This window comes from Odocoileus virginianus, chromosome 14 (assembly GCF_023699985.2).
Source record: "Odocoileus virginianus isolate 20LAN1187 ecotype Illinois chromosome 14, Ovbor_1.2, whole genome shotgun sequence".
Lineage (NCBI taxonomy): Eukaryota > Metazoa > Chordata > Mammalia > Artiodactyla > Cervidae > Odocoileus > Odocoileus virginianus.
Genome location: NC_069687.1, coordinates 38,517,022 through 38,541,507, shown reverse-complemented (window position 1 = coordinate 38,541,507; position 24,486 = coordinate 38,517,022). Strand labels below are relative to the sequence as shown.

General features: G+C 35.8%; 1 protein-coding gene across 1 annotated transcript in view; it reads left to right on the top strand.

The window, feature by feature from the left end:
• The window catches only part of FGF10 (fibroblast growth factor 10), a 91,487-nt gene extending 78,405 nt beyond the window's left edge, over positions 1–13,082 (top strand). The window contains 2 exon segments of the mRNA XM_020899047.2: positions 7,046–7,149; positions 11,413–13,082. Of these exon segments, the coding sequence (XP_020754706.2) occupies positions 7,046–7,149; positions 11,413–11,610 (302 nt within the window). The 3' untranslated portion in view covers positions 11,611–13,082.
• The last annotated feature ends 11,404 nt before the right edge of the window (positions 13,083–24,486 follow it).

Here is a 24,486-nt window from a genome sequence, read left to right as displayed (position 1 = left end):
GCGTGTGTTTCTATCAATGCTTTTTTTTCAATATCAGAGTCCTGCTCTGTCTCTGAATGTAGTACATAGAACACTGTGTCGTCCTGGGACAAGCGAAATAAGCACTGCCTGGGAAATTGCTAGAAATTTAAATTTTCTGGTCCTACCCCAGATCTATCAAATCAAAAATCCAAAACATCTGTGTTTAAACAAGACTTCCAAATGATTCTGGTGCATATCCTCAAGTTTTAGAACTTCAGGTATAGAAAACTAGTTAACTTCACACCATTCTGACTCAGCAGACAGTAAATATCTATCCAATATTCACTGCCTGGCGTGGCACTAGTGGTAAAGAACCTGCCTGCCAATGCAGGAGACATAAAAGATACAGGTTCAATCCCTGGGTCAGAAAGATCCCCTGGAGAAGGGCATGGCAACCCACTCCAATATTCTTGCCTGGAGAATCCCATGGAAGAGGAGCCTGGCAGGCTACAGTCCACAGGGCTCAAAAAATCAGACAAGACTGAGCATGCACATACACACACACACACACACACACACACACACACACACAGACATATCTCCATATATGAAGAAGGAAATGAAAGAACATGAAGATATAGGGGCCAAGTTATTTTTTTAACAAAGTTACCAAGAAAACTTTAGTTATCAAGAAAATTATTCTATATGGAAGTGAATCCTTTTGTGCAGACTAAATGGTATGCTTCTCTAAAATGCTTTTGAAATCTAATAGTCAAGTGTTTGCTAGAATATGGAGAGAAGTATCTAAATAGATAAAACAACCTTTATTGTTGACTTTGTTATAATTTGCCTAAAAGTAATATTAAACATTTATACTTTATAATTCGCCAACTTTTCCTGTTAAGCATACATTTGGCACGTCCTCTAACTTTTATTTTCATTTTATTTGGATATGAAATTACTAATTCATCTCAAGATTTTACAAAGATCACTGTCAAAGAAAAAAATATAAATTTAATAAATACCCAGTTTTTCTCTACTCAGCCAGTACTGGACTAGCCACTTACGATTTATTTGTTCATTCAATAAATATATATATTAAACATATATTATGAACTATATACTTTCTAATAACTTTTTTAAAAAGATCACTATGGCTGCTGATTCTTTGAGAAAGATACACCATTAAGGAGATAGACCCAGAGTGATCCTAAACTGAATACCATATTTGGAGCCAGTTAGGCCTATGCTATTGGGTATGGCCCATAATCTCAGAGATATACAGTATAAATGTGATATCAAGCCAAGGAGGTCTATAGGTCTTTCTGTAGTAGGATATAATAGATCTGTCTGGGCCACTGAACAATTCATGGGAAAGAGACAGATTTAGCTTAGAGAGGATGTGACTTGTGTAACATACTAATCATGACATGTTTCAGCACACTGACTAAAACTATCAAACTGCATATACAGCATTATAATCTATTTTGTGTTACAATGTTTAGAATTATACTTGACTAGTTCTGCATTCATAAGTCTGTGACATTTATTGAGCTGCTTCCATGTTTCACAAATCATTTTTTGAAAAGTCCATTCCTCATCTAGGAGAGCATCACTTCTACTCAGGCAGAACCCTTACATGTACTGAGGGTCCCCCACAAAGTGCAGTCAGTGGGGAGAGCCCACAGCGGCTCAGGTATACACCGAACTCTTTCTGCTCCTCCATGCCTTTCATCACTCACTTTTCTCCCCTGAAATGTTCCCCTCAACTTCTCAGTTCCCACCTATTAAAATCCTACCCCCTGAAAGTTTCATCTCGAATACCAACCATCTTCTTCAGGATGACTTCTTTACTAAAAACCGTGGCAGCATATTTTATCTCTAATAGAGCACTTAACATATTTACTTTGTGTTGTAATTACTTAAATTTTTCCTGTCTTTATCCTAACCAGTTTAAAAACTCCTTGCAGGTAAAGATTGTGTCTCATCTGTCTTTTCATCCTCCATAGTGACAGCTATCACAAGCCCTGCACATGGGTGCTTAGTACATGCTAGCAGAAGATAAGATGTTTGGATGGCATCACCAACTCGATGGACATGCGTTTGAGCAAGCTCCAGGAGTTAGTGATGGACAGGGAGGCATGGCATGATACAGTCCATGGGGTTGCAAAGAGTCGGACAGGACTGAGCGACTGACTGAACTGAACAGTCTAGCAGAATTAATTTACTCAAATAATCTCCAGGATTGATTTATATATGCAAGTTCTGTTTATCCAGGAGAGGATAATCAGATTTTGCATCCACTTTTTTGCGTTTCACTGCCCCCTTGTATATATCCATTCTGTTACTAATAAATCACGTTTACTTTCCTTTTCCTGTTATATTCATGAAAAGTTATTTAAGGAGAAAGTTACCATCTAGGCCAATAGCTTGTTTATTATCATGGACCAAAAAGAGTAGTCTTGGTCCAGTGTATTGCTGGAGAAAAAACAGGTTAGATGCTTCTTTTCTGGAGATAGATGAGAGACAGAAATTGGGAATAATGTTTCTGAATGGCTGCATCATGAGATTGACAATTCAGTGATTCATCAAAACATAACTCTTGCCCTAAAGTTAAAAAAAAAAAACTTGATTTACATGAAAATTATGAAGTCCAGATTATTTCCATTTGGAATTCATCAGTTTTCAAAATCCTCCCCATTACTACAGTGATGCTGCATCATTAGGTAGATTTTGTCAATTAATAGGAGCTAATTTTTTTGTCACAATAACTCTTATTAGATTATCAAACATTATTAAGATTTCACATATCACTCAAACCATATGTTGCTATTATTTACTTAAAGGAATTTGCTTTAAAATTGGCTTTTTCTAATATGTTCTTTAAACTGTTACATGTTTTTAGATAAAATATTTCCTGTTTGCCAGAATCCTTAGAGTCAGTAGAAGATGGTTGATACCTTGACTCTGACAACTCCCCACCCTTACTTCTTAACAACTTCCTGCCTTGTTTCTCACTTTCCCCTAGGGGGCTGTCCAATTGGCATTCAATATTGCATTAAAGCGTACACCCATAGAACTATAAGTTATTAGTGCGACAACTCTGAAACATACTTTCCAGAGGTATTTTGTAGGCAAACTTGATCATCCTTAACAAAGAACAGAGAACATGGGAGAGATTCTTTCTAAAAAAAAAATAGACAAGTCCTTTAGACTTGAGTTTCTTAGAAAGTCACTCGCATATTCAAAGAAATTCATAACAAGTCATTGTCCTTTAAGCACCAGCTGGAATCAAGGTTGCGGGAGAAGTATCAGTAACCTCAGATGTGCAGAGGACACCACCCTTATGGCGGAAAGTGAAGAGGAACTAAAGAGCCTCCTGATGAAAGTGAAAGAGAGTGAAAAAGTTGACTTAAAGTTCAACATTCAGAAAACTAAGATCATGGCATCTGGTCCCATCACTTCATGGCAAATAGATGGGGAAACAATGATAACAGTGACAGACTTTATTTTTTGGGACTCCAAAAGCACTGCAGATGGTGACTGTAACCATGAAATTAAAATATGTTTGCTCCTTGGAAGAAAAGTAATGATCAACCTAGATAGCATATTAAAAAGCAGAGACATCACTTTGCCAACAAAGGTCAGTCTAGTCAAAGCTATGGTTTTTCCAGTGGTCATGTATGGATGTGAGAGTTGGACTATAGAGAAAGCTGAGCACCGAAGAATTGATGCTTTTGAACTGTGGTGTTGAAGAAGACTCTTGAGAGTTCCTTGGACTGCAGGAGATAAAACCACTCCATCCTAATGGAGACCAGTCCTGGGTGTTCATTGGTAGGACTGATGCTGAAGCTGAAATTCCAATGCTTTGGCCACCTGATGTGAAAAACTGACTCATTTGAAAAGACACTGCTGCTGGGAAAGATTGAAGGTGGGAGGAGAAGGGGACGACAGAGGATGAGGTGGTTGGATGGCATCACCAACTCAATGCACATTAGTTTGAGTAAACTCCGGGAATTGGTGATGGACAGGGAAGCTTGACGTGCTGCAGTCCATGGGGTCACAAAGAGTTGAACACGACTGAGCAACTGAACTGAACTGAACTGTCCTTTACCCACAAAATTATTGAATTCTGACTTACTGATATATGGTTTATCAAAAAGTTTATTTTCAGAACTCAAAAGAACTTAAATCATCCAGGTCTTCCTCTTTGTATTTTGAAGCATACTGAAGATTTTCAAGCTAGCCCTAACTGATTATAGAGTAAGAAAAATGGTTAGCTGATTGGTGAATTCTTCGAATATTGTGTTCCTATTTTGTGCAAAACAAAAAGAAACCCAAGCATTTCTGAGCATAAATACAATCTACCATGTGCAGTGCACTCAGAAATAATCAGTCGAGGATTTGCCAACATTTATTTCACCAGAACAGTTTTCCTTTTGCCAACTCAGTCTGTTACTATAGTTTAATTCTACTTGTTCTCATTTAAAAATCTTTATAATTCTTTGCTGAAATCAACCTTTTTCATTCTAACAATTTCCGGTTAAAAAGCACATATAGGGCTTATCGTATTATTTACTGATACTACTTACTTGCCTTTTTTGGCAGGTAAAACAAATAGCAGCATATATATTTGCCCCAGATTCCTATCATTGCCTTGTTCTATATCTTCTGCTTGTGACATAAATAAAGCATATTAGAATTCCTTCCCTGACACTCAGACATCATCCTCCATGGCATGCCAAATCCTTGGGAAGAAAAGCACATTATTAAGTTGTTATCTTGATGAGTCATTTTGTCAGTTGGTTTTCCAGCAGAATTCCCTTGTGGAAACAAGGAAGAAGCAAGAAATATGATGGAAAGGCAACACAGTCAGAGACAGAGACGAGAACAATCTGAAAGTGAGAGGACATCGGTGTTGGGTCCCTCATAATTGACCTATGTCACTTTCTCACCTTGTGTGTGAGTTATAAAACCTCAGTATCATCATCCAACTTTTCATCTGTAATTGAGAATAATCCTACCTCAGACGACCATTGTGAAAATTAAAGAAACAAAGTAGAAAAAAGTACTTTTTAACATGTGCAAATAAATGTATGTGTTTGTCCCTTGAAGACAACTACTAGCATAAGGAATGGGATATCAAAAACACAGATACTGATTTAATATCTTGTAATAACTTATAATGGAAAAGAAACTGAAAGACACCCACGTACATGTGTAGTTATTTCCTTCTCCAGGGGATCATCCCAAATCCGGGTCTCCTGCATTGCAGACAGATTCTTTACTGTCTGAGCTACCAGGGAAGCCCAAAATAGCCTATAATGGCAAAGAATCTGAAACACACACACACATATATATGCATATATATTGTTGTTGTTCAGTTGCTAAGTCGTGTCTGACTCTTTGCAACACCGTATATATATGAATTACTTTGCTGAATACCTGAAAATATCACAACGTTGTAAATCAACTACACTTCAATAAAACAGGACAGAACAAAAGTACAGATACTGTCTCCTTCACTCTTCACACTCTTCCCTTGTCTGAGCTTGCCAAAAGAGATCTGTCTCACTCTATTAATGAGGAGGTGTGCTGTGTTAGGTCACAGGCTTCCTATAGGATATAAGAACAGAATGGACTATGGCAGGTAGTCTGGCCCAAGTCCCTCGAGTGATGTCAGCTTTGCTTTGGGGCATGAAAGCCCTTCTACTAGCCATAACATGACTAACATGGCTTGTCAGCACGTGGAAAAAGAAAAAAAGGTGTCCGTGTCTGAAGGACACTCTTTCTTTTTGGGAAAAGTATAAGCACACAATATGTTGACCACATTTAGAATGGTGTTTCTAATGATAGGAAGTACAGGATAAATGCTAACTTATATTAGCTTTCTGATTTTATGGGCTAAGCTAGTGGGAATTTGTATGTCTTATTCAGGATTTACATAGCCTGTTGAAGAAGAAGTTTCAAACTCTGTGACTGTTAGAGGAAAACTTTCCTCTCATAATAATCAAGAAGGCACTGAGCTCTAGGCAATGTCTAATTGTTTTACATGTACTTTCATTTAATCCTCATAAAACTAGAAGGGAGGTGCTAATACGCTGCTCATTTTACAAATGGAATTGAGGCATAGGCAGCTCAGTAACTTCTCCTGTGGCCATTCACTGGTAACTGCAAAGCCAGGCTTCAAATGCAATCTGGATTCAGAGGCCTTTGCTAATCACAATGTGCTTCTCTTCCCTGAGACAGCTTTCCCAAGAGTTCAAAAATAAGAAGCAGGTATAGTACCTGAGGTCTCTTTACCTAAGCTAGGGCGACATTTTAAGTAGATAGTTTACCTACCAACTTTTCAGAGAAAATTATCTTTAAATGCACTAACCAAAACTTGTGTATTAGGAGAAAGGATCTCTTACCTATCAGTTCCCAGTCCCCTTAGTTTTTCTTTCTTTCTAAGAAAAAAAGAAACTAAAACTTTCAAAAGTATTGATGGATTCTCTCCCAACCCAGACTAGTAATTCTGCTATTTTAAAGACAATGTGGACATTGGGATTAGTCTCTCTATATTTTAGAATGTCAACACATTTGCCAAAAATAAATTTATCAGTTAAATGCAGCCAAGAGATTTAGTTTATCTGAGTCCTACAAAGAAGTAATAGTTTACCAGTGTTTTTACAGATTGAAGTAAATCTGACATATTATTGACATATGCTATAGATTTAGTTTAATACCGTAGTACAGATATGTGCTCTGATAATTTTTTTGTGAAATCTAGGCTGAGATGAGTACAGTTGTTTCAATATTTATAGGGTTGAAAATGCAGAGTTAGCAAAGGAAGTATTTTAATTAAAACAATATTTTCCCCTACATGCTCAGAGTAAAATGCAGGGGAATTCATTTAAAGACTATTTTTTCCCCACATAGTGATTGTGTTTTTAGGCAAAGTGGAAAAGGTGTGTTCCCCTGCCCCCCATCTTTTTGATTTGGGAACCATTAAAAATGAACAATAGCTTCTTCTGACCTTTATTTCTTTCAGTTAAGTATATGTGACTCTTTAAGTTCAGCCTTTTTAAATTGTATGTTGTAGGTATCCTGGAGATAACTTCAGTGGAGATCGGAGTTGTTGCTGTGAAAGCTATTAACAGCAACTATTATTTAGCCATGAACAAGAAGGGGAAGCTCTATGGCTCCGTAAGTATTCTGCTTTTAATTGAAAAATCCAGTTCAGTAAATTATTAGCATAGTTTTGCAATATTTCCCCAGACATTAAAGAGCTTTGTTATCATTCTATTGCTCGTAAATAGAACCACAGAGGGCTGGTCACCAAGAGTTTCAAGGACTGGCAAGACAGCTCTTCCAACTCTATAATCTCCTCTGTTGTTCACTCATTAGTCTACCACACAGGCAGTTACTGGCATTCATATCAGTCAAAGCTTTGAATGCTAATATTCTGAATATTCTGAGCTAACCAGTCAGACTCTCACGGAAGCATTTGGCCAAATTGCCGTGGTTGCTGCAGACATCTTGAAGAATCAGTGAAAATAAAGATCTTGGATTGAGCCAAAAACCACATGCTATGTATGTTTGTGTGTTATAGCAAGAGATAAAACAGGGGCATAAGTGTTTTGTATTCTGTTAAAATCTGAAATGGAGAGACACATCAAGAAATTCATAATTTTCTGTTCTGTTCAGTCAACTTCAGAATTTTATTTATCTGAACAATAATTATTAATTCACTGATGGAGCTGATACCCAGACAGTGCTTTGGGTACATACACCCCTGTGGTCCATGGCAAGTGTCAGGGAATATCACTTTAAAATGTGTAAATAAACCTATTTTGTTGATTAATATAAGGATGACTGCAGTGCCTGCCTAGGGCCAGCAGCTCTCAAACTTGAGTGTCAGAATCACCTGGTGGATTTGTTAAAACACATTCCCAGATTTTCTGATTCAGTTAAGTCTATAAGACTTTGCATTTCTAACGAGTTTCCAGGTTTTTACCAATTGGTACCCACAATTTGAGAATCATTGGAAATTTGTCCTGTCATTGGTCTGGATATACAATAGCTTTGTATTTCATTCCTTATTTCATTCCAACCCACTTATAATTGGAGAATCAGGCATACTTTGGGTTAATTTCTTTGATTAGAGTAAATGCTTTTTGGGTGAATGGGTCAGAAAAATTTTAGTTAAATTTTTCCATTATATGTAGCTCTACTACTGAACCTAGAAGACTAATGAACCATTTAAAAATGTGGCTCCATTTGGGAGTTCATAGCATAACCACTTGGGAGATATTTTTGTTTTTCTTTTCAATAAACATGCAGAGGTCCCTTTCCTCCTTAATCTACTATATGAGAATTACTGAGCGAGAGGTCCAGGTGTATATTCTTTGAAGACTTACTAATACACAGTCAAAACCAATGCTTTAAAGTGAAACCTAATAAAATGTAAAATTCTTAATTGCAATAAAAGATTGAAATGATTTTTAATTGATAAAGTATACTTCTTTAAAAAGGTGACATCAAGGAAAAATGGATAACTCTCAAATGTCATAAAAATGTTTAATACTTTTCCTTCCATTCCCCCACTTTTTATTCTGTTCCTACACAACTCATGCCCAGAGTCTATGCCTCTTCTTGAGCTCTAAGACCTGTGACTTATTTCATTCTCTATTTCTAACGTAGATGCCCAGTTGCTTTCTATCACATCATACCATTTTAATGATCTCCAACGGCATTTATCAGATATTTCTCTCAATAATGTGCTTGTTGTTGACTGTCTTCTCAGAGTAGATTGTGAAATTTTAGAGGACAAGGCTTGCCTTGTCCCACATGGTTTTTTCAGCCCTCGGAACCATACAATAAACAGATAGTACAACGCATAAACCACCTCTCCAAGTAGTTCAACCCATCACAGCTAACACACTCCACTTTTAGCCTGTCTCAGAAATGAGCTCTTTCTCTAATCGTTGTGCACTGTTTTTTCTATTTTGCATTACCACCAGGAAGAGTAAAAAAGTATGGCTTCTTCAAAACTAAATTAAAAATCTACTAAAATTCAGTGTCTTATTCAGGGCAGAATAGGACTAGGAGCTACCAAAATTATTCATGAGTACACATTCTATATAATTCTGTATGGACAGAAGAGCCCAGCGGGCAACAGTCCCTAAGCTTGCAAAGAGTCAGACATGACTGAACAAATAACTTTCATTTTCACTTTTCATCAGGTGACAACTCTTATAATCCCTCTGTATTTTTTTCCAGATAATTTCCATTGATTCCATAGCCTTTTTGAAAATAGCAATTAGGTAAAAGCCTAAAGTGATTAATTAAACCAGCTCTATAAATTCTATTCTCTTAAATACTTTCCTTGATTCCCTTTTAGGAAACATATCTCCCTTATATTTTCATTATTTGCCTTCTGATCAATGTGTCTATTGTATTATATTGTATATTGAGTTATCTCCTGACTGATGGACTTAAGTAAATAATGATAGTTTATAAAACTGAATTATATAGAATAAGCACTTATAGGGCATGGTTTAAAAACTGAAGAAAGTTCCCAGGTAATCCTGAGAAAATCTAAAAATCTTTTTTAAACTACCAAAACTCTACTTTTGAGATCTTGCTCTAGCCTATATTTTTTTAAAACCTTTAATATTTATTATTCACCAAAATGCTGTAAACAACTATAGATTCCTAGGTCTCCTCCAGAGATTCTGATAGAAAAATTTGACCAATGATCTAAATATTCAGTGGTCTAAACACCAGAGATGAGGAGTCTGATACAAGTGTAATTCACTTTCAGAAATGTTTCTCTATAAATTAATTTTTAAGGAAAAATAAATTTAGCATCCATTCATACTTTTTTATATATAGCTCCATTTCAAATATAAATTCTTCCATAGTCTCTAAACTATACCTTCTTTATTGAAAAAATATAATTGCTCATGTAAAAAAATCCTCTTTGCTTTTAAACCCATATAGTTTCAGACAGACTAGGATGAATTAAGAGAAAAAATAAACTCAAATTAAGAATTCAGATCATCTCTAATGCATAATTTTTTGTTATGTTAATATCATTACCTTAAATAATTTCTTTTCTTCTTACTTTCAGCCAAATAAGTCATCACTTGAACTTTACATTTAAATATTCTTTATAGAAGAGAAGCATAGAGGATAGATTCCAGAAAACAAAGCTTAAACTGATTACATTAAACTATACCTGCTCATTATGGTTCTGATAATGTTCAAAATTCAGATCTAGTCTTCAGAAACCTGAATTATTTAAATATACACATAGTCAAAATTTCCAAAAGTCCCGAAGTGAGAAATACTGAACTGCACAGTAGAGGTTTCAACCAAAAGATGCCTATAGTTTTCAGATGTATTTATATAGATAGGTAGATAGATAGATGCCCGTGGTTTCCATAGAGAAGATAGGCCCAGAAGAAAAAAAGCCCCAGTTCCTTTTTAACTGCTTTAGTTTGGGTATAAAGGAAAAGGAATATATCTGAAGTCAGAGTTTTGAGATTAGTAAGGTATCTCCTTTTTGCTATTCACTCCTGAGAGAAAATCTGGATTTCTACAATCCAGATTTCTGAAATGAAAGAGATACTGATCTTTGTCACAAAAGATCCCCTTAAAAAACTTTGCCATTTGAAATGAAGCCAAAAGACTATGGCTATAAAGTGGAATTTCTCAGGGTCCAAGTCTTCAGACTTATACTATATAAGCTGTGCTAGTCACCAGATTTGTAGTTTCTCTGACACAGAAATTCACAAAGCAGGGTTGTCTCATGTCCTACTGTTCAACTATTCCTAAACCTCAGAGTAAAGTTGGTCAAAATTCCTAGTTACGGAAAATTGTGAATAATTTACAAAATTGAGAAATCTGGTATTTGGAAAAGAAGGATATCCCTACTCCCAGGGCCTCTTGTTTATCTAGAGCTATTATGGTTTTGTTTTAAGATCTGGTTTCTTAACAATGTATATATATTTATTGTGGATTTATAGGTAAATAAACTTTGCCAACTTGATAAGCCCACCTTTTCCCTGTAATTCTGTTTTTCCCATGGAAACTCAAATTATTACTCTGATTAAAAAAAAGGATGATAACATTCTTTATTATTTGTTCATCATAAACATTGTTACTAGAATGCTTGTTTCTTAATAATCATTCTAGGCACTTAAACATGTCATACTCAAAGCACATCAGCTCCTTAAAAGGGCCCCAAATGTGGTTATGATGATCGATTAAAGTAAATCGTGTGTAGAATGTTTTGTCTTTTTGTTTTATTCTTCTGTTGTTGATGTTTTGTTTAAGCACACAACTTATGTACAGATGTCAAAAGCAATAAAACCGAGGAAGTGGAGCTCTCTGGATGGTTTGTGTACAATGGAATCAAGTGTCATCACCACAGGAATAAAAGATTTTCTTTTTCCCTTGCAGAAAGAATTTAATAATGACTGTAAGCTGAAGGAGAGGATAGAGGAAAACGGATACAATACCTATGCATCTTTTAACTGGCAGCACAATGGGAGGCAAATGTATGTGGCATTGAATGGAAAAGGAGCTCCTAGAAGAGGACAGAAAACACGAAGGAAAAACACCTCAGCTCATTTTCTTCCTATGGTGGTACACTCATAGAAGAAGGCAATGTTTGCAGATGCAGTAGAACCAAAGGCTCTTTATGAGGCGTAGTTGGTGTTCTTTATGAAGACAGTACTTCACAAGGCAAAGACACATTGCAAATGTCTGTTTGCTTGAAAGAAAGGAAGCCTTTGAAGGTTTTTGTACTCTCTACTGACATATGATGTTCTCGTAATTAGTTCTGTGTCCTGCCTTGTGATCACAATATAAGCAGATCAAATGGATGGAATTTATTCCCAAGTGAACAATATTGTGGCTGTTTTGGGGTTAAGTTTTTGTTTATGTTTTTGTTTTTCTCCTCTGAGATAGAACTTAAAGGACAAGGAACAATCTGTTGAATGATCTTCGGGAAAGTTATTTATGGAATACGAACTCATATCAAAGACTTTCATTGCTCATTCAAGCCTAATGATTCAATGAGCAGTAAGACATGCAAGCATTTACTGGAAAGCACTTGGGTCATATCGTATGCACAACCAAAGGAGCTTTGCGCATGACGTCATGGAAGAATCGGATAGGATTGATAAATATAAACATGGTAGTGTAAAACTGTTCTAACCAAACAAATAGCAATGGTATGCTTGTGCATTCTGCCTTCATCCTTTTCTATTTCCTTCTAAGTTATTTATTTAATAGGATGTTAAATATCTTTTGGGGTTTTAAAGAGTATCCTCAGCAGCTGCTCTGTTTTACCTTTTCTTTTTCTTTAGCACACCACATGCATATTCGTGACAAAGTGTTTTTAAAACTTGGCAAACACTTCAAGAATAGGAGATAAAATTGGGAAAAGAGTGTGAGTGCCCCACGAGCTATCTGTTGACTTAATCTGCACTTCTGCCATAAAGAACCGTCAACAATAAACATGACAATACTACAACATGGCCTGAGGGAGAGATATCTGCCATCATTTAAAGACAGACATCACTCCTAAAGCTTCCTTTCTTAAGCGATAGACCAAAAAGCCAAATTCTTCTCTTTCAATAAATCACTGGGCCTCCAAAAGTATAGTAAAAGAAAGAAAATTAATTGTCAAGTACATTTTAGTAGCATAGACTCATTATTTACTAATGATTTTTTGCCATATGTCACAGTGGTAAATGATGAAGAGGCTGTCTGCCTGTATAAGAACACTTTACAGGTCTCACATAGTGTATCTCCCCCACAGGAACTATCAAGGAATTTGGCATGAAGTGCAACCCTCACCCCCCCTCCACCCCCGACAGGGGCTTAAACTGAGCAAATATATCCTGGTTTATGTGTAACTATATGCTGAAATTTGTTCAAATGGTATGATCTAGCCTTTACAAAACCAAATAAAACTTATTTTCTATAAATTTAAAGAGCTTTGGAGGGTTCCATAATGTAACCTTATTGAAATTCATTTTGTTAGAGCAGGTATAGAAAACAGTACAGAAAAGCGTACCAGTCATCATCACATTGTATTCCACTAAATAAATACTTAAACCTTATTTGCAGTGTCTGTAGTGATTTTTAAAAGTGTAGAAAAATACTATTTGTTCTAAATACTTTAAGTGATAACTATAAGATTATATTGATACTGCAGTTTTATCTTAATATTTCTTATTTTGAAAAGGCCTGTTTATTTTTATTATTTGACACAGTATTTTGGTACAAAGGAAAGACTTACTAAATGTGTCTTTTTACTAAAGTTTAAGCTCTAGCAAGTCTGGTGTTTTATCATCTTCTCTAATAACTTAATTGTGTCGATGCTTAACCAACACTTCCAGTTAATCTGTTATTGAAAAATTAGCTTTATTAAGAAACTTTCTCATAAAGTAATTCCATTAAAGATCATATTTTTCTCATTCCTTACAAAAGTTGGAATTTCAAAGGAAATGCATTTGAGGCAGAATGTTTTGGCTTATGGCTAAACTTGCATTTTATGGTACTTGGCTTCCAACTTGCTTTTTGACAAATGGGATTCTAAAAATGTTTAATTTTGTGGTTGGAATCTGTATGTTAAAATTTAATTGGTAACTGAGTCTGAAAGCTATACTGTAATGCATTCCTATGAGAACTAGATTATCTTTGTTGTTTTATTTTAAAATAATAATTGCACCTGACACATGAACATGGACCACCCACAACCAAAATTAAATGTTTGGTGAGACAAATATAGTATTAGATGACCATGGTAACAGCAAATAGGGCACAAACTGGATTCGTATTTCACATAGCCATTTAGATTACCAAGAGACTATGTGTAAACAGTCATCATCATAGTACTCAAAACACTAAAACAGCTTCTAGCAAAATGTATCAAAGCTTGCAGAAGCCAAAAATAGAAAACATCTCCTTTACCTCTCCCCTGCCTCACCCCCAGAATACACACATGGACAGAAAAAAAGACAGAAACAGTTTGGTAAAGAGTAATGAGATTCTCCTGCATTTAAAATGGCATCTTTGCTTGATATTGAGATAGAATTCTGGTCCCCTTTGCAGCTGGATTGTGCTACTGAAGGAAAAACGGCTCCAGTCCTGAATGTTTTTTTTTTTTTTTTTTTAAATCATGATTTTGGTAGCTCTGCCTCTGTAGGAAATGTGAACCCTGGCTACAATGTCAAGGTGCATCAGTCACAAATGTGTATCCATCTGAGTGTTGATTTCAAGGAGACTCCTCATAAAGATATAGATTCCCTCCCTGCTCCTACCTCCCAAAAGGCTGAACAGTGTATAGTATGTTACATTTAAATAAATCAATAAAAATACTGGGTAAAGAAAATAAAAATATTGTCCTTGTTTGTTTTATTAGCCTAAAACTATACCTGGTAATTAAGAGAGACGCTCACGTGTTGTGTGCTTGGCAGGATGTGGTTAAATGCCCCACAGCCCCAAACAACAACAGAAAAAAAGTCACTTAAACATTTGTAAGGTTTCTTTAATGCTTTACATGTGTGAGTCAGCTATCCTTACTCTAATAACAACCAAATGCTTTCGATTTTTTCTAAGTATTCAGGTCCACCTAGTTTACACAGTGGATAAAGAAGGATGAATTGAAAACAAGGATGGCTTGTGAAACAATGAAAGACTTTTGGAGGAAAGCCAGGAGCCTGCAAAATCTGATTTCAAGGGGATGGAGTAAGCCAATGAGTTTGATTTGAAAAGTAGAGAGAGAAAAATACATAATATTGCAAGTCGGGGCCAGGATCCAAGCAAGGTTGTGTGTGTGTGTGTGTTAGTCTTTTAGTCGTATCTGACTTTTTGTGACCCCATGGACTGTAACCCACCAGGCTCCTCTGTCCATGGAGTTCTCCAGGCAAGAATACTGGAGTGGGTTGCCATTCCCTTCTGCAGGATATCCTTCTGATCCGGGGATTGAACCCTGATCTCCCACACTGCAGGCAGATTCTTTACCTTTTGAGTCACCTGGGAAGCTCCAAGCAAGGTTATGGACACCATTTAAATATACCATCACTAATATACACACTTTATAATTTGAATGTTTCTTAATTCAGGTTCTATGATCATTCAGCAAAAATTAAAATTGCCATTGCCTTATCAGTGAAGATTTCAGTTTATGTAAGCTTTGTTTAAATAAAGTTATTTGTAGAAGTCATGAAATGTTTAAGAGGAGATACCTAGAGTATTAGAAGTAGTAACACATTTACATGAGAACAAGTATCCTGTTGATTAAGGATTCTTGTCAGTTTCACTAGACAGGACCCTTTTTAACTTAAAGTAAGATTTAAGGGGGTAAAGGGTGTATTTTGGAAAGATACTGGAAACAAAAGGGCAATTTTGTTCGACCAGAACTAAGAGATGAAGTAACTAAAGTCCTCTTCCTCCTAGGCACTCATTTCCTCTTACCGCTGATTGGCTTTATTTGCTTGACTACTGCCTGTCTCCATTTTCTTTCTTTCTAATTGTAAAGGCCCCAAATCCCAAATCTCTTTTTCTCAAGATTCCAAAATGGAAGCATCCAAGGTATGCCAAGTGTGGGTGAGGTACTAACCTTTAGAGCAATCAGTAGGACAAGGCATATGGGCACTATGATTGGGCAAGCTTTAATCATGTCACCCAGAACTCCATGGTGTGGATTTTGGCAGCCCACACTACTGGAACTGGTGAAAAACGGTGTACCAAAAAAGGGTGGTGCTGGGCACATACAAAAACAAAAACAATTCTTAGCTACATCTATCTAAATGAGACTACTGACTTAATCTTGCATTTTTTGCTAATGCTAACTAGGCTTCATCCTTTTCTTCAAATCAGAGAGATCTCAAGATTTTTTAAGGCATTTTTTAAAAGGGAGAAATAGCATTCTTTTTTTTTTTTTTTTTTTGGTATCAAAGCCAAGAATAGGGTCCTGAATACAAGCATGCTCACCATAATTCTGCAACTGTTCATTGAGATGAATGCAAGTTTGCACCAAGTCAAAATGTAGTTCTCATACTAAGTATCAGTCTATACAACAGCATGACATTATAAATATTTCTTTACATTTATCCCAAGAGTATGTACTAGCATTTTCAAATATATCAGTGTGAAGAGGAAAATCTGAAACTCAAATGTCATTCAATTTTCAAAACTTGTAAAATAAAAATGGACAAAAGTTAAAACCTGCTCTATATCGCTCATTAGGCTTTATGTATATTCAATATAAGAGAAAAGAAAGCTTTATAACATGAATTTCTCTTTTCTGTTGCTGATTAGAAAATAATAAAACACAAAATGCCCTTGTAAGTGCACAATCTACTGAAAACACCTTTACAAACACCATGTTAAAATGGAATAATCATGATCAAACTAATGAGATCAGAGGAACTGGTCTCATTCCTAAGTGACTAATACTGAATATTTCCATGTAGCTGTTCCATGATAGTCGCTGTTCTATGATACGAGCAACAATTCCATACACAAAGAGAAAAGCCGTATACCAACCGTCTATGCATGTGGCCTGTATTATCTTACACATTTTTATTATCCTCCATGAAAGAGTCTGTGTTCATTTTTTTAATATTGGCAACTGCATCCTCTAGAGAGGAGGACAGCAAATGAAGAATCAAAATATCCCATGTTCCTCATTACAACTTTAAATTGAACATATGCCTTTGTACAACTTAGGCAGTGACCCTAGTTGTAGAATAACCAACTATGGTAGGGTCTTAACCCTCCTAAAGTTTGGTTTTAATTACCTTATACACATCTTATACACATCTTAAATGCCTAGATAATCTTACAATTTTCAAAATTATTTAATGATCATTTCTGGGTCAATTTAAGATGCTGACAATGAAAATATTCTTGGAGAGGTCTTTCAAGGGCCAGAAAATTAAAATCAGTGTTTCATGAAATATTATAAATCAAAAAAAACTATTTTTTACAGCTACAGGAGGCATTTAGGTGAGGGGTCACTTATCGACTCAACATCATAAATATTTTAACATCTGGTATTTAAACAGTAGACTTTTTTTTAAATCAAGTATCCTTATTTTTAAATTTAAATTAAAAAAGTGAAGGATAAAAGCAGTAAAAATTACACTTTAAGTGAATAAATTGAAAGTGAAAGCGAAGTCACTCAGTCGTGTCTGATTCTTTGCCACCCCATGGACTGTAGCCTACCAGGCTTCTTCCTCCATGGGATTTTCCAGTCAAGAGTACTGGAGTGGGTTGCCATTTCCTTCTCCAAAACACTAGACTTTTCAACTATCACTATTTTTTTTCAAAGACATGATCAATATGTTAGACAATGATATTTAGCTAGTATCTATAAAAATGATATAAAAATGTCTGTTTATTTGGGGGATTTCCACCTGGGAAAAATGAAAGAGAAACACTGATAAATGGCATTGCAAATAAATATGCAAACATCTTACTTGCTTTTGTGATTGAAAATTTGAAATAAAATGCATTTTACAATGCAAGCTTACCCTCTTAAAGAAAACAAATGAAATTAAGTATTTTTTTTTTAATACTAGTATTTTAAAGTCAGTATCTGCCATCCTTCCTCATCATCCTATCCTAGGAAAGTTCTGCATTCCAGCCTCCAGGATCTCCTAAAAAAACAGTCAAATCACAACATTTCACCTGCAGCAGTTTATGACTCACAAAGTATGGACTTTAAACTAATACCTACTTCAACTGTATCAAATGAGTATAGGCTCTACAGTAAAATTAGTAGAGATTATTGGAGGCAATTAATATTGAGAACCTGAAATCATTGTTATATTCCTCTATGTTTTTTAAGTTACATTTCTTCCATGCTTATAAATATTCCCTAGTGAAAAATTAATAGTTCTGAGAAGTCTGAGTTCTTCATTCCTACCACTGGGGGAAAAAATTAAAGTAAAATTTAAACATAGGCCCTAGGAAGGGTTGAAGTCCCTGTATCTTAGAATGTGGCTTTACTAGGCAGTAGAGTCCTTGCAGATATGATTAATTGAGATGAAGTCAAACTAGACTAGGGTGGACACCTAACCCAACATGACTGATAGATATCCTAACAGAAACAGGAAACTTGAACACAAACACACACACAGAAGAACACAATATGAACATGAAGGCAGAGAGAGACTGGGGTGATGAGTCTACAAGTCAAGAAACACCAATTTTTGCCAAGAAGTCATGGAAGCTATTCTATCTCGTGGTCCTCAGAAGGAATCAACTCTGCCAGCACCAGATTTCAGACTTCTAGTCTTCAGCACAGTGAGGCAATGAATTTCTGTTGCTTAATACACCAAGACGGTGGTACTTTGCTATGGTAGCCAGAGGAAACTAATACAGTTTGAACTTAAGACCCACAGAACACAAGTTTAGGAAGTGCTCAGGCACATGTGGGAATCATAACAATATAACAGAATTGTTTGACCTTCACATCACACAATCACAACAAACTCCTAAGTTGTATCACCACAAAATCCAACATACAGTTTTTCTTAGTAAATCTTTACTTAACCCATAGATTTTTGTAGTAGCCCCAGAATCATGTCACACTTTTCTCCAAAAATGTATTTTATTGTTTGCTCAATGACCCCAAATATGACAGAAATCAAATAACTATACCTGATTTAAGTCTCAATATGCAATTTAGATGAGTTTGATGTAGAGCAAAACTATTATGATGAATAGATATTCTACTGGGAGTTATTATTTAAATCTCAACACCGTCTAACTAAAGGGACAATAAAAAACTAGTACATACAAATATAAACCTATATGCTAGCCTCCATTAATTCCTGATAATTTATAACAAATTTTATGAGTTAACAACTACATAAATATATTTATTTTAAAAAATTGGAATTAAACTATAAAGGAGATATGACTATTAAATAATGGAATTGGCCAATATATAAAAGTTTATATATATAAAGGAATATTGCTCACTTCAGAATAGAACATAAGGAGGCTATATTTATATTAATGATAGTCTTCACCTTAGAAATCAGCTGTTCTCTTATCCAGATCCTACCTCCATACAGGGCATGCTTTGATCCAAGTGACTTTCTGTTTCATGCTATTCTAGTAGTTTACACCAGAGGTTGTTACCTAGATGCATACTAATTTATAATCTTAGCTCCCACTTTTAAATCTTAATCTTCCCAGTAGAACTGCAGAATCAACTTTTGAATCCAAATCCATGACTGAATTTGTTCTTGTCATCCTACTTGTATGCAACCACAAGATCGATGGGTAAAAAGGGTCCCCTTTCCAAAGATTTTAGTTAATCCATCTCTAGAACCAATGATGTATAAAACAATGGACTACTTGTGTTATGAACCAAAAAACAACAAGGATGTTTTGTAACATCAGTCACATTTGCCAATCCTTCTTTCATTTGTTTATCCTCCCTTCTCTGCTCTCTTACCAGTGAAGCCAATAACATCCAGGATTTCTACAGAGCTCAGTATTTTATGCTGCTTTCTTTACCATCTGAACTTCCATCTTCTTTTGTACAACTAGTAAATGAACAAGCAAGGAGCTAACAGCCTTCAACAAAGTAGACATCTGCTACAGAGATAAAATCACTCAGGGATAATCCAGTGCTAACCCAATGATTCATGTAACCACACAAGTACTTAACATTCAAAACATCACAGATCGGTTCTGGGACACATCATAGTTCTGATTCGCTCAAGTTTTGTGAAGGGATTGACTGTGGTAACTTAGTTTAAATTCTACATTTACATACTACTTTTACATCCTAACTTTATAAGTGATAAAGTCGAAGTTAATTTTCTTTCCCAGAGCTTACTGCCAGGAAATGAATGCAGGTCTCCTGATTCCAAAATTACTCTTCCCTGTATTGTGCTCGGTCACTTCAGTTGTGTCTGACTCTGCAACCCCATGGCCCGAAGCCCACCAGGCTCCTCTGACCATGGGGATTCTCCAGGAAAGAATACTGTAGTGGGTTGGCATTTCCTACTCTAGGGCTTCCCTCTATTACACTGGCACATTACCAAAATTTAAAAAAAAAAAAAAATTAAATCAGAACCACACCACTTACAGCCCAATATTATTTTTCAATTATTTTCAGAAGTGAAATTCTAAGGTGTTTTATTTTAAATGACACATCTCTCTTCATAGATACTTTTTGGGGAGGAATAGCATGTACTTTTGAATCAAAGAGATCATTTTTTAATCCTGGCTCTGCCACTTTCTAGCAATGTAAATGTACAAAGTTTACCTCATTTAAAATAAAAATGAATGAACAAAAAATATGGATAACGATTCATGCACTTGGGACAGTAGTAAGAATAGAATGCTACTATATTAGTTAATTGTTTTGTATAATGACTGGTAAGTCATAAGTTCTCAGTATATGTTGATTTTCTGCCTTGTTGGTCAGTTGTGAACATTTGTAAAAAATTTATTTGTGTGTTAAATAATATCTGTGTCACCTTCAAAATCTCTATGTTTACTCAAGAGATTACTTCACTACATGGACTTCAGTCTCGGTTTGAGTATTATTTTTTTCTTCCCAGAAAGCCATTTTCTGACCATTGACTAGACCATCAATGTACACTAAAATCATGCTTCTCTCAGCACAGTGGATTACCGGGCCCTGGGCAAGCTCATGAGAAGGTACTTTGGTTTTAAACCACAATTTTCTCCTCTGGAAAGATGGGCTATCTGAGAAATCAGAACAAAGGAGGCCAAGATAACTAAAGCATGGACATAGCTGTCTTACTTCAGTTTTGGAGATGACACTGTCTGTGGGAAGTTTGGTTTAAGAATCAAGGGGGACTGACGTATTAAAATATTCATTTGGGAGTAAGGATACACACTGTGAGCCTAAGTGTCTAGAAAAGTTATATATGTCTTAGTATAGCAATGTTGTTGTTTAGTTTGTGTATGACTCTTTGCGACCCCATGGACTGCAGCATGCCAGGCTTCCCCCTCCTTCACCACCTCCCAGATCTTGCTCAAACTCATGTCCATTGAGTCGTTGATGCCATCCAGCCATTATGTCCTCTGTCATCCTCTTTTCCTCCTGCCTTCAATCTCTCCCAGCATCAGGGTCTTCTCCAATGAGTTGGCTCTTCACATCAGGTGACCAAAGTATTAGCAATAGCTTAGCAACATTTCAGCTTTTTTCCCCCCTATCAAAGCCTCATTTTCATAGAAAGTGAGTGATAGCTCTTAAATGTTTAGGGAACAGGGAATGCACACACACATACAAACATAAGAATATCATACATATTCTGCACTGTGTACTCACTTATCTCCTGATAAATTCTTAACACTTTTGTAAATAATTGGGAAATGAAGGAAAATGTGCCTACCATCTTTGTTTCCAAGACAATTCAGCTTTTGGAATCCTGCGTAGTGAATGAGTGGTGCAATGCCATGATCCCTTTCTCAGCAGTACCTAGCACTCATTCCCCAGCTGCTGAAAGCAAGTTGCTTGCCCCCACTGTGGCAGCCACATTCAATGACAGCTCAATGCAAGTATAAAAATCTTGTCCTCTTGCTCAATTTGGAATAATTCAATGAGGTCATCAGCTAAAACATTTGTTGTGACTTCATCTCAGGTCAACTTTTTCCCCTCTGGCTAACCCTGCTTCCTTCACCTCTCAAAGATGTCCCATGAACACTCCCCAGTGAACTCCCTACATGCAAATCTCCATCACAGAGTCTATTTTCTCTGCAACTAGATCTAAAACATCTGTCAGTGCATCTTGTTTGTTTTCAAGGTGTAGACTATTTGACAAAACTGTCAACAAACCAGCTATGCCTTCTTCTGAAGTATGAGTGCATCAGTTTAACTTAAATAACATGTGAGTTTATTAAGTCCAAAAGTGAAGGACACACAACACTTACCAGGAACAAATTGAGGAGGGAAGCAGAAATGTTTAGGACCAGCTTGAGTCAACAGCATAGGAACATAAGAACAGGTTTCCCATCAGGCCCAGGGTGTGAACTAGAGGCACGTGGGCACTAAGCTAATTGCCAAAATTGAGAAGAGGCAAAATGGGAATGTGTGAAAGAAGCAGCAGAATGAAAGGATGATAGACACAATTCTGTTGTGGAAAACCTAAAGCTTAGAAAGATATACTCAAACACTTCAAAAAGAATATTTCTAAGTGTTTCCTTACAGGAAAAAAAAAAAGTCCATATAAAGGGTAAATGAGAGATATGTAGGTATATGAACCTCACCATAAAAGAGTTCATTTCTATTTACTATGAGTTCAAAAAGCCAAGGATTATAGCCTCAGGACTAAGAAAATTTTCAGAGCAGCCCCTCCAAACAGTTTCTGGGACCTGTGTAAAGTATTTGTATCTTTGTAAAGAAAATCACCGATAACAATTTACCATTATTTTTTCCAATGTGCTATGTTGAAATTCCATTACTGGTAACCTCAAACATCATTACCCAGGACAATTCCCTATTATTATGTTGGAAATGAAACTTAATTTTAGGTTTCCAGTTCCAAGTCCCAAGTGGGAACTAAATGTCACAGAACAAAATGTCATGCAATGAGATCGGATACTAAAATATGTGACAGTAACCAGATGTTTCCGTAACAATTACGACACAGCAAAACCCAGTCAAAGAAATGAGGTACAGCGCTTCTCGCAAGTCAAAGGGCACTCCACACTGTTATTTAGCATGTTGGTATTTGTCAGTTTATATTTATATTCTGATGAGCACACCCTGCCCTGCATGCCTCTGAAGAAATACAGAATAACATGCAAAGTATGGTTATTGCTATGGAAAATATGTTTAAAGAAATTATTCAAATTGGTCTCAAAAAACACCATTCATGGTATCAGCAATATAATCCAATTCTCATTGAAATATGAAGTATTTCATAGAATAGAGTGAAATGGGTCCTTAATTATTCTACTAAAAACCTCATCACCATCATCCCTGCCCCAAGGCCCTCCCATTAACTCTACCACCGGACTATCTGTGGGGCAGGAAAAGAGGCCAAAGGAGGAAAAAGGGGACACATGACACAGATATTCGGCTCAGAGATGAAGAAGCAAAATGAGAACTGACAAAAGAACAAGACCACCACTCCCTTTCACCTTAGATACTGACCCAGATCCTTGAGTTTTGTCCTTGGATTGGTTCCTCAAATTCAAATTGCCAATTTCAGGAAGCAAATGATTTGCTTCAGGACTGAAATTCTTTTAGGCAGTTTTAACACTGAGGTAAAGTTACAGCGGCCAGTAGTGAAACCAAAGATGAAAAATCGAAACACTCCTCAAGCCCAGTGGAAATACACAACCCTCCATGAGACCAAGGGTAAATATTAGTTTAATGGATTTATTCATTTAATGGATTAGAGGAAATATTTCAATAAGCAAAAGCCAGAAATAGACATAGGGATTACAAAGCCTTTTGATGTAAAAATAAACTTAGATTAAAACGACTCTTAGATGTAGTCACATGGTACAACTCACAGTTTGATCCGAGAAAACTTAGTATATATTTAACTCACCTTATATGTGCAATGTTTCTTTTATGAAGGCTCTAAAATATTTTATGAACTACTATATTTTTATACTGCATAATGAATTCAACATAGAATAAGCTAACAATTTTGGCAATGTTTTAAGTTCTAATATGTGCCCTTTAATTTTTTGAAGACCTCACTCTTTGTTATATCTAAGATATCCTTGGGTGGCTAAAATACTACACGCTATTAGATTTTTCTTAATTCTGAGTTTGCTAATAGATCTTAAAACATAAAAGTATACAACACCCCTTTTTTCTCACTTTCACAGAAATATGTTTGATGAGATGTGCGTTTGTCTTCAGCAACCTTGGGTTGCAGATGTATTCATAGAAACAAGTGACCAAGTCAATTTCAAAAGGCAAATATTCCCCTCCTATACAGTTTTGTGCAAAGTTTTATTTGCTATATGGCTTTCCATTTTATGAAAATACTACAACATATTTATCCATCCTCAAACTGTTGCCATACATGTCCCTTAGAGCACAAGGTCAAAAGATCTCTTCATTGTGTATCTGGAGGTGGGTTTGAGCATCTCTGAACTTCTACGCACATTGTCAAGTTTCTCTCTAAAGTTTCTCCAAAAGAAATTTTTTTAATTTTAATGTGGTTTGTGGTTTCATGTCATTTTAAAGAAATTCGTCCCCCTCTTAATACTGTGAATCTTTTCTCATAATTATTTCTAATAATTGTGAAGATTTCTTTCATATTTAGATTTTCAGTTCATATGGAATATATTTCTAGTGTCAAATATGGATAAAATTTTATTCTCTTTAATATGGATAGCCAATGATATCTCTATTTACTTCTAGATCCACCTATCTTGCTTACATAGAATGACTTTATATACTTTTCATCCAAACCAAAAAGTGTTTGAAATTGAAAAGGACACTATTAACAATTATACTTGGACCATATGCGTAAGTCTCAGGAATACTCTGAGGCA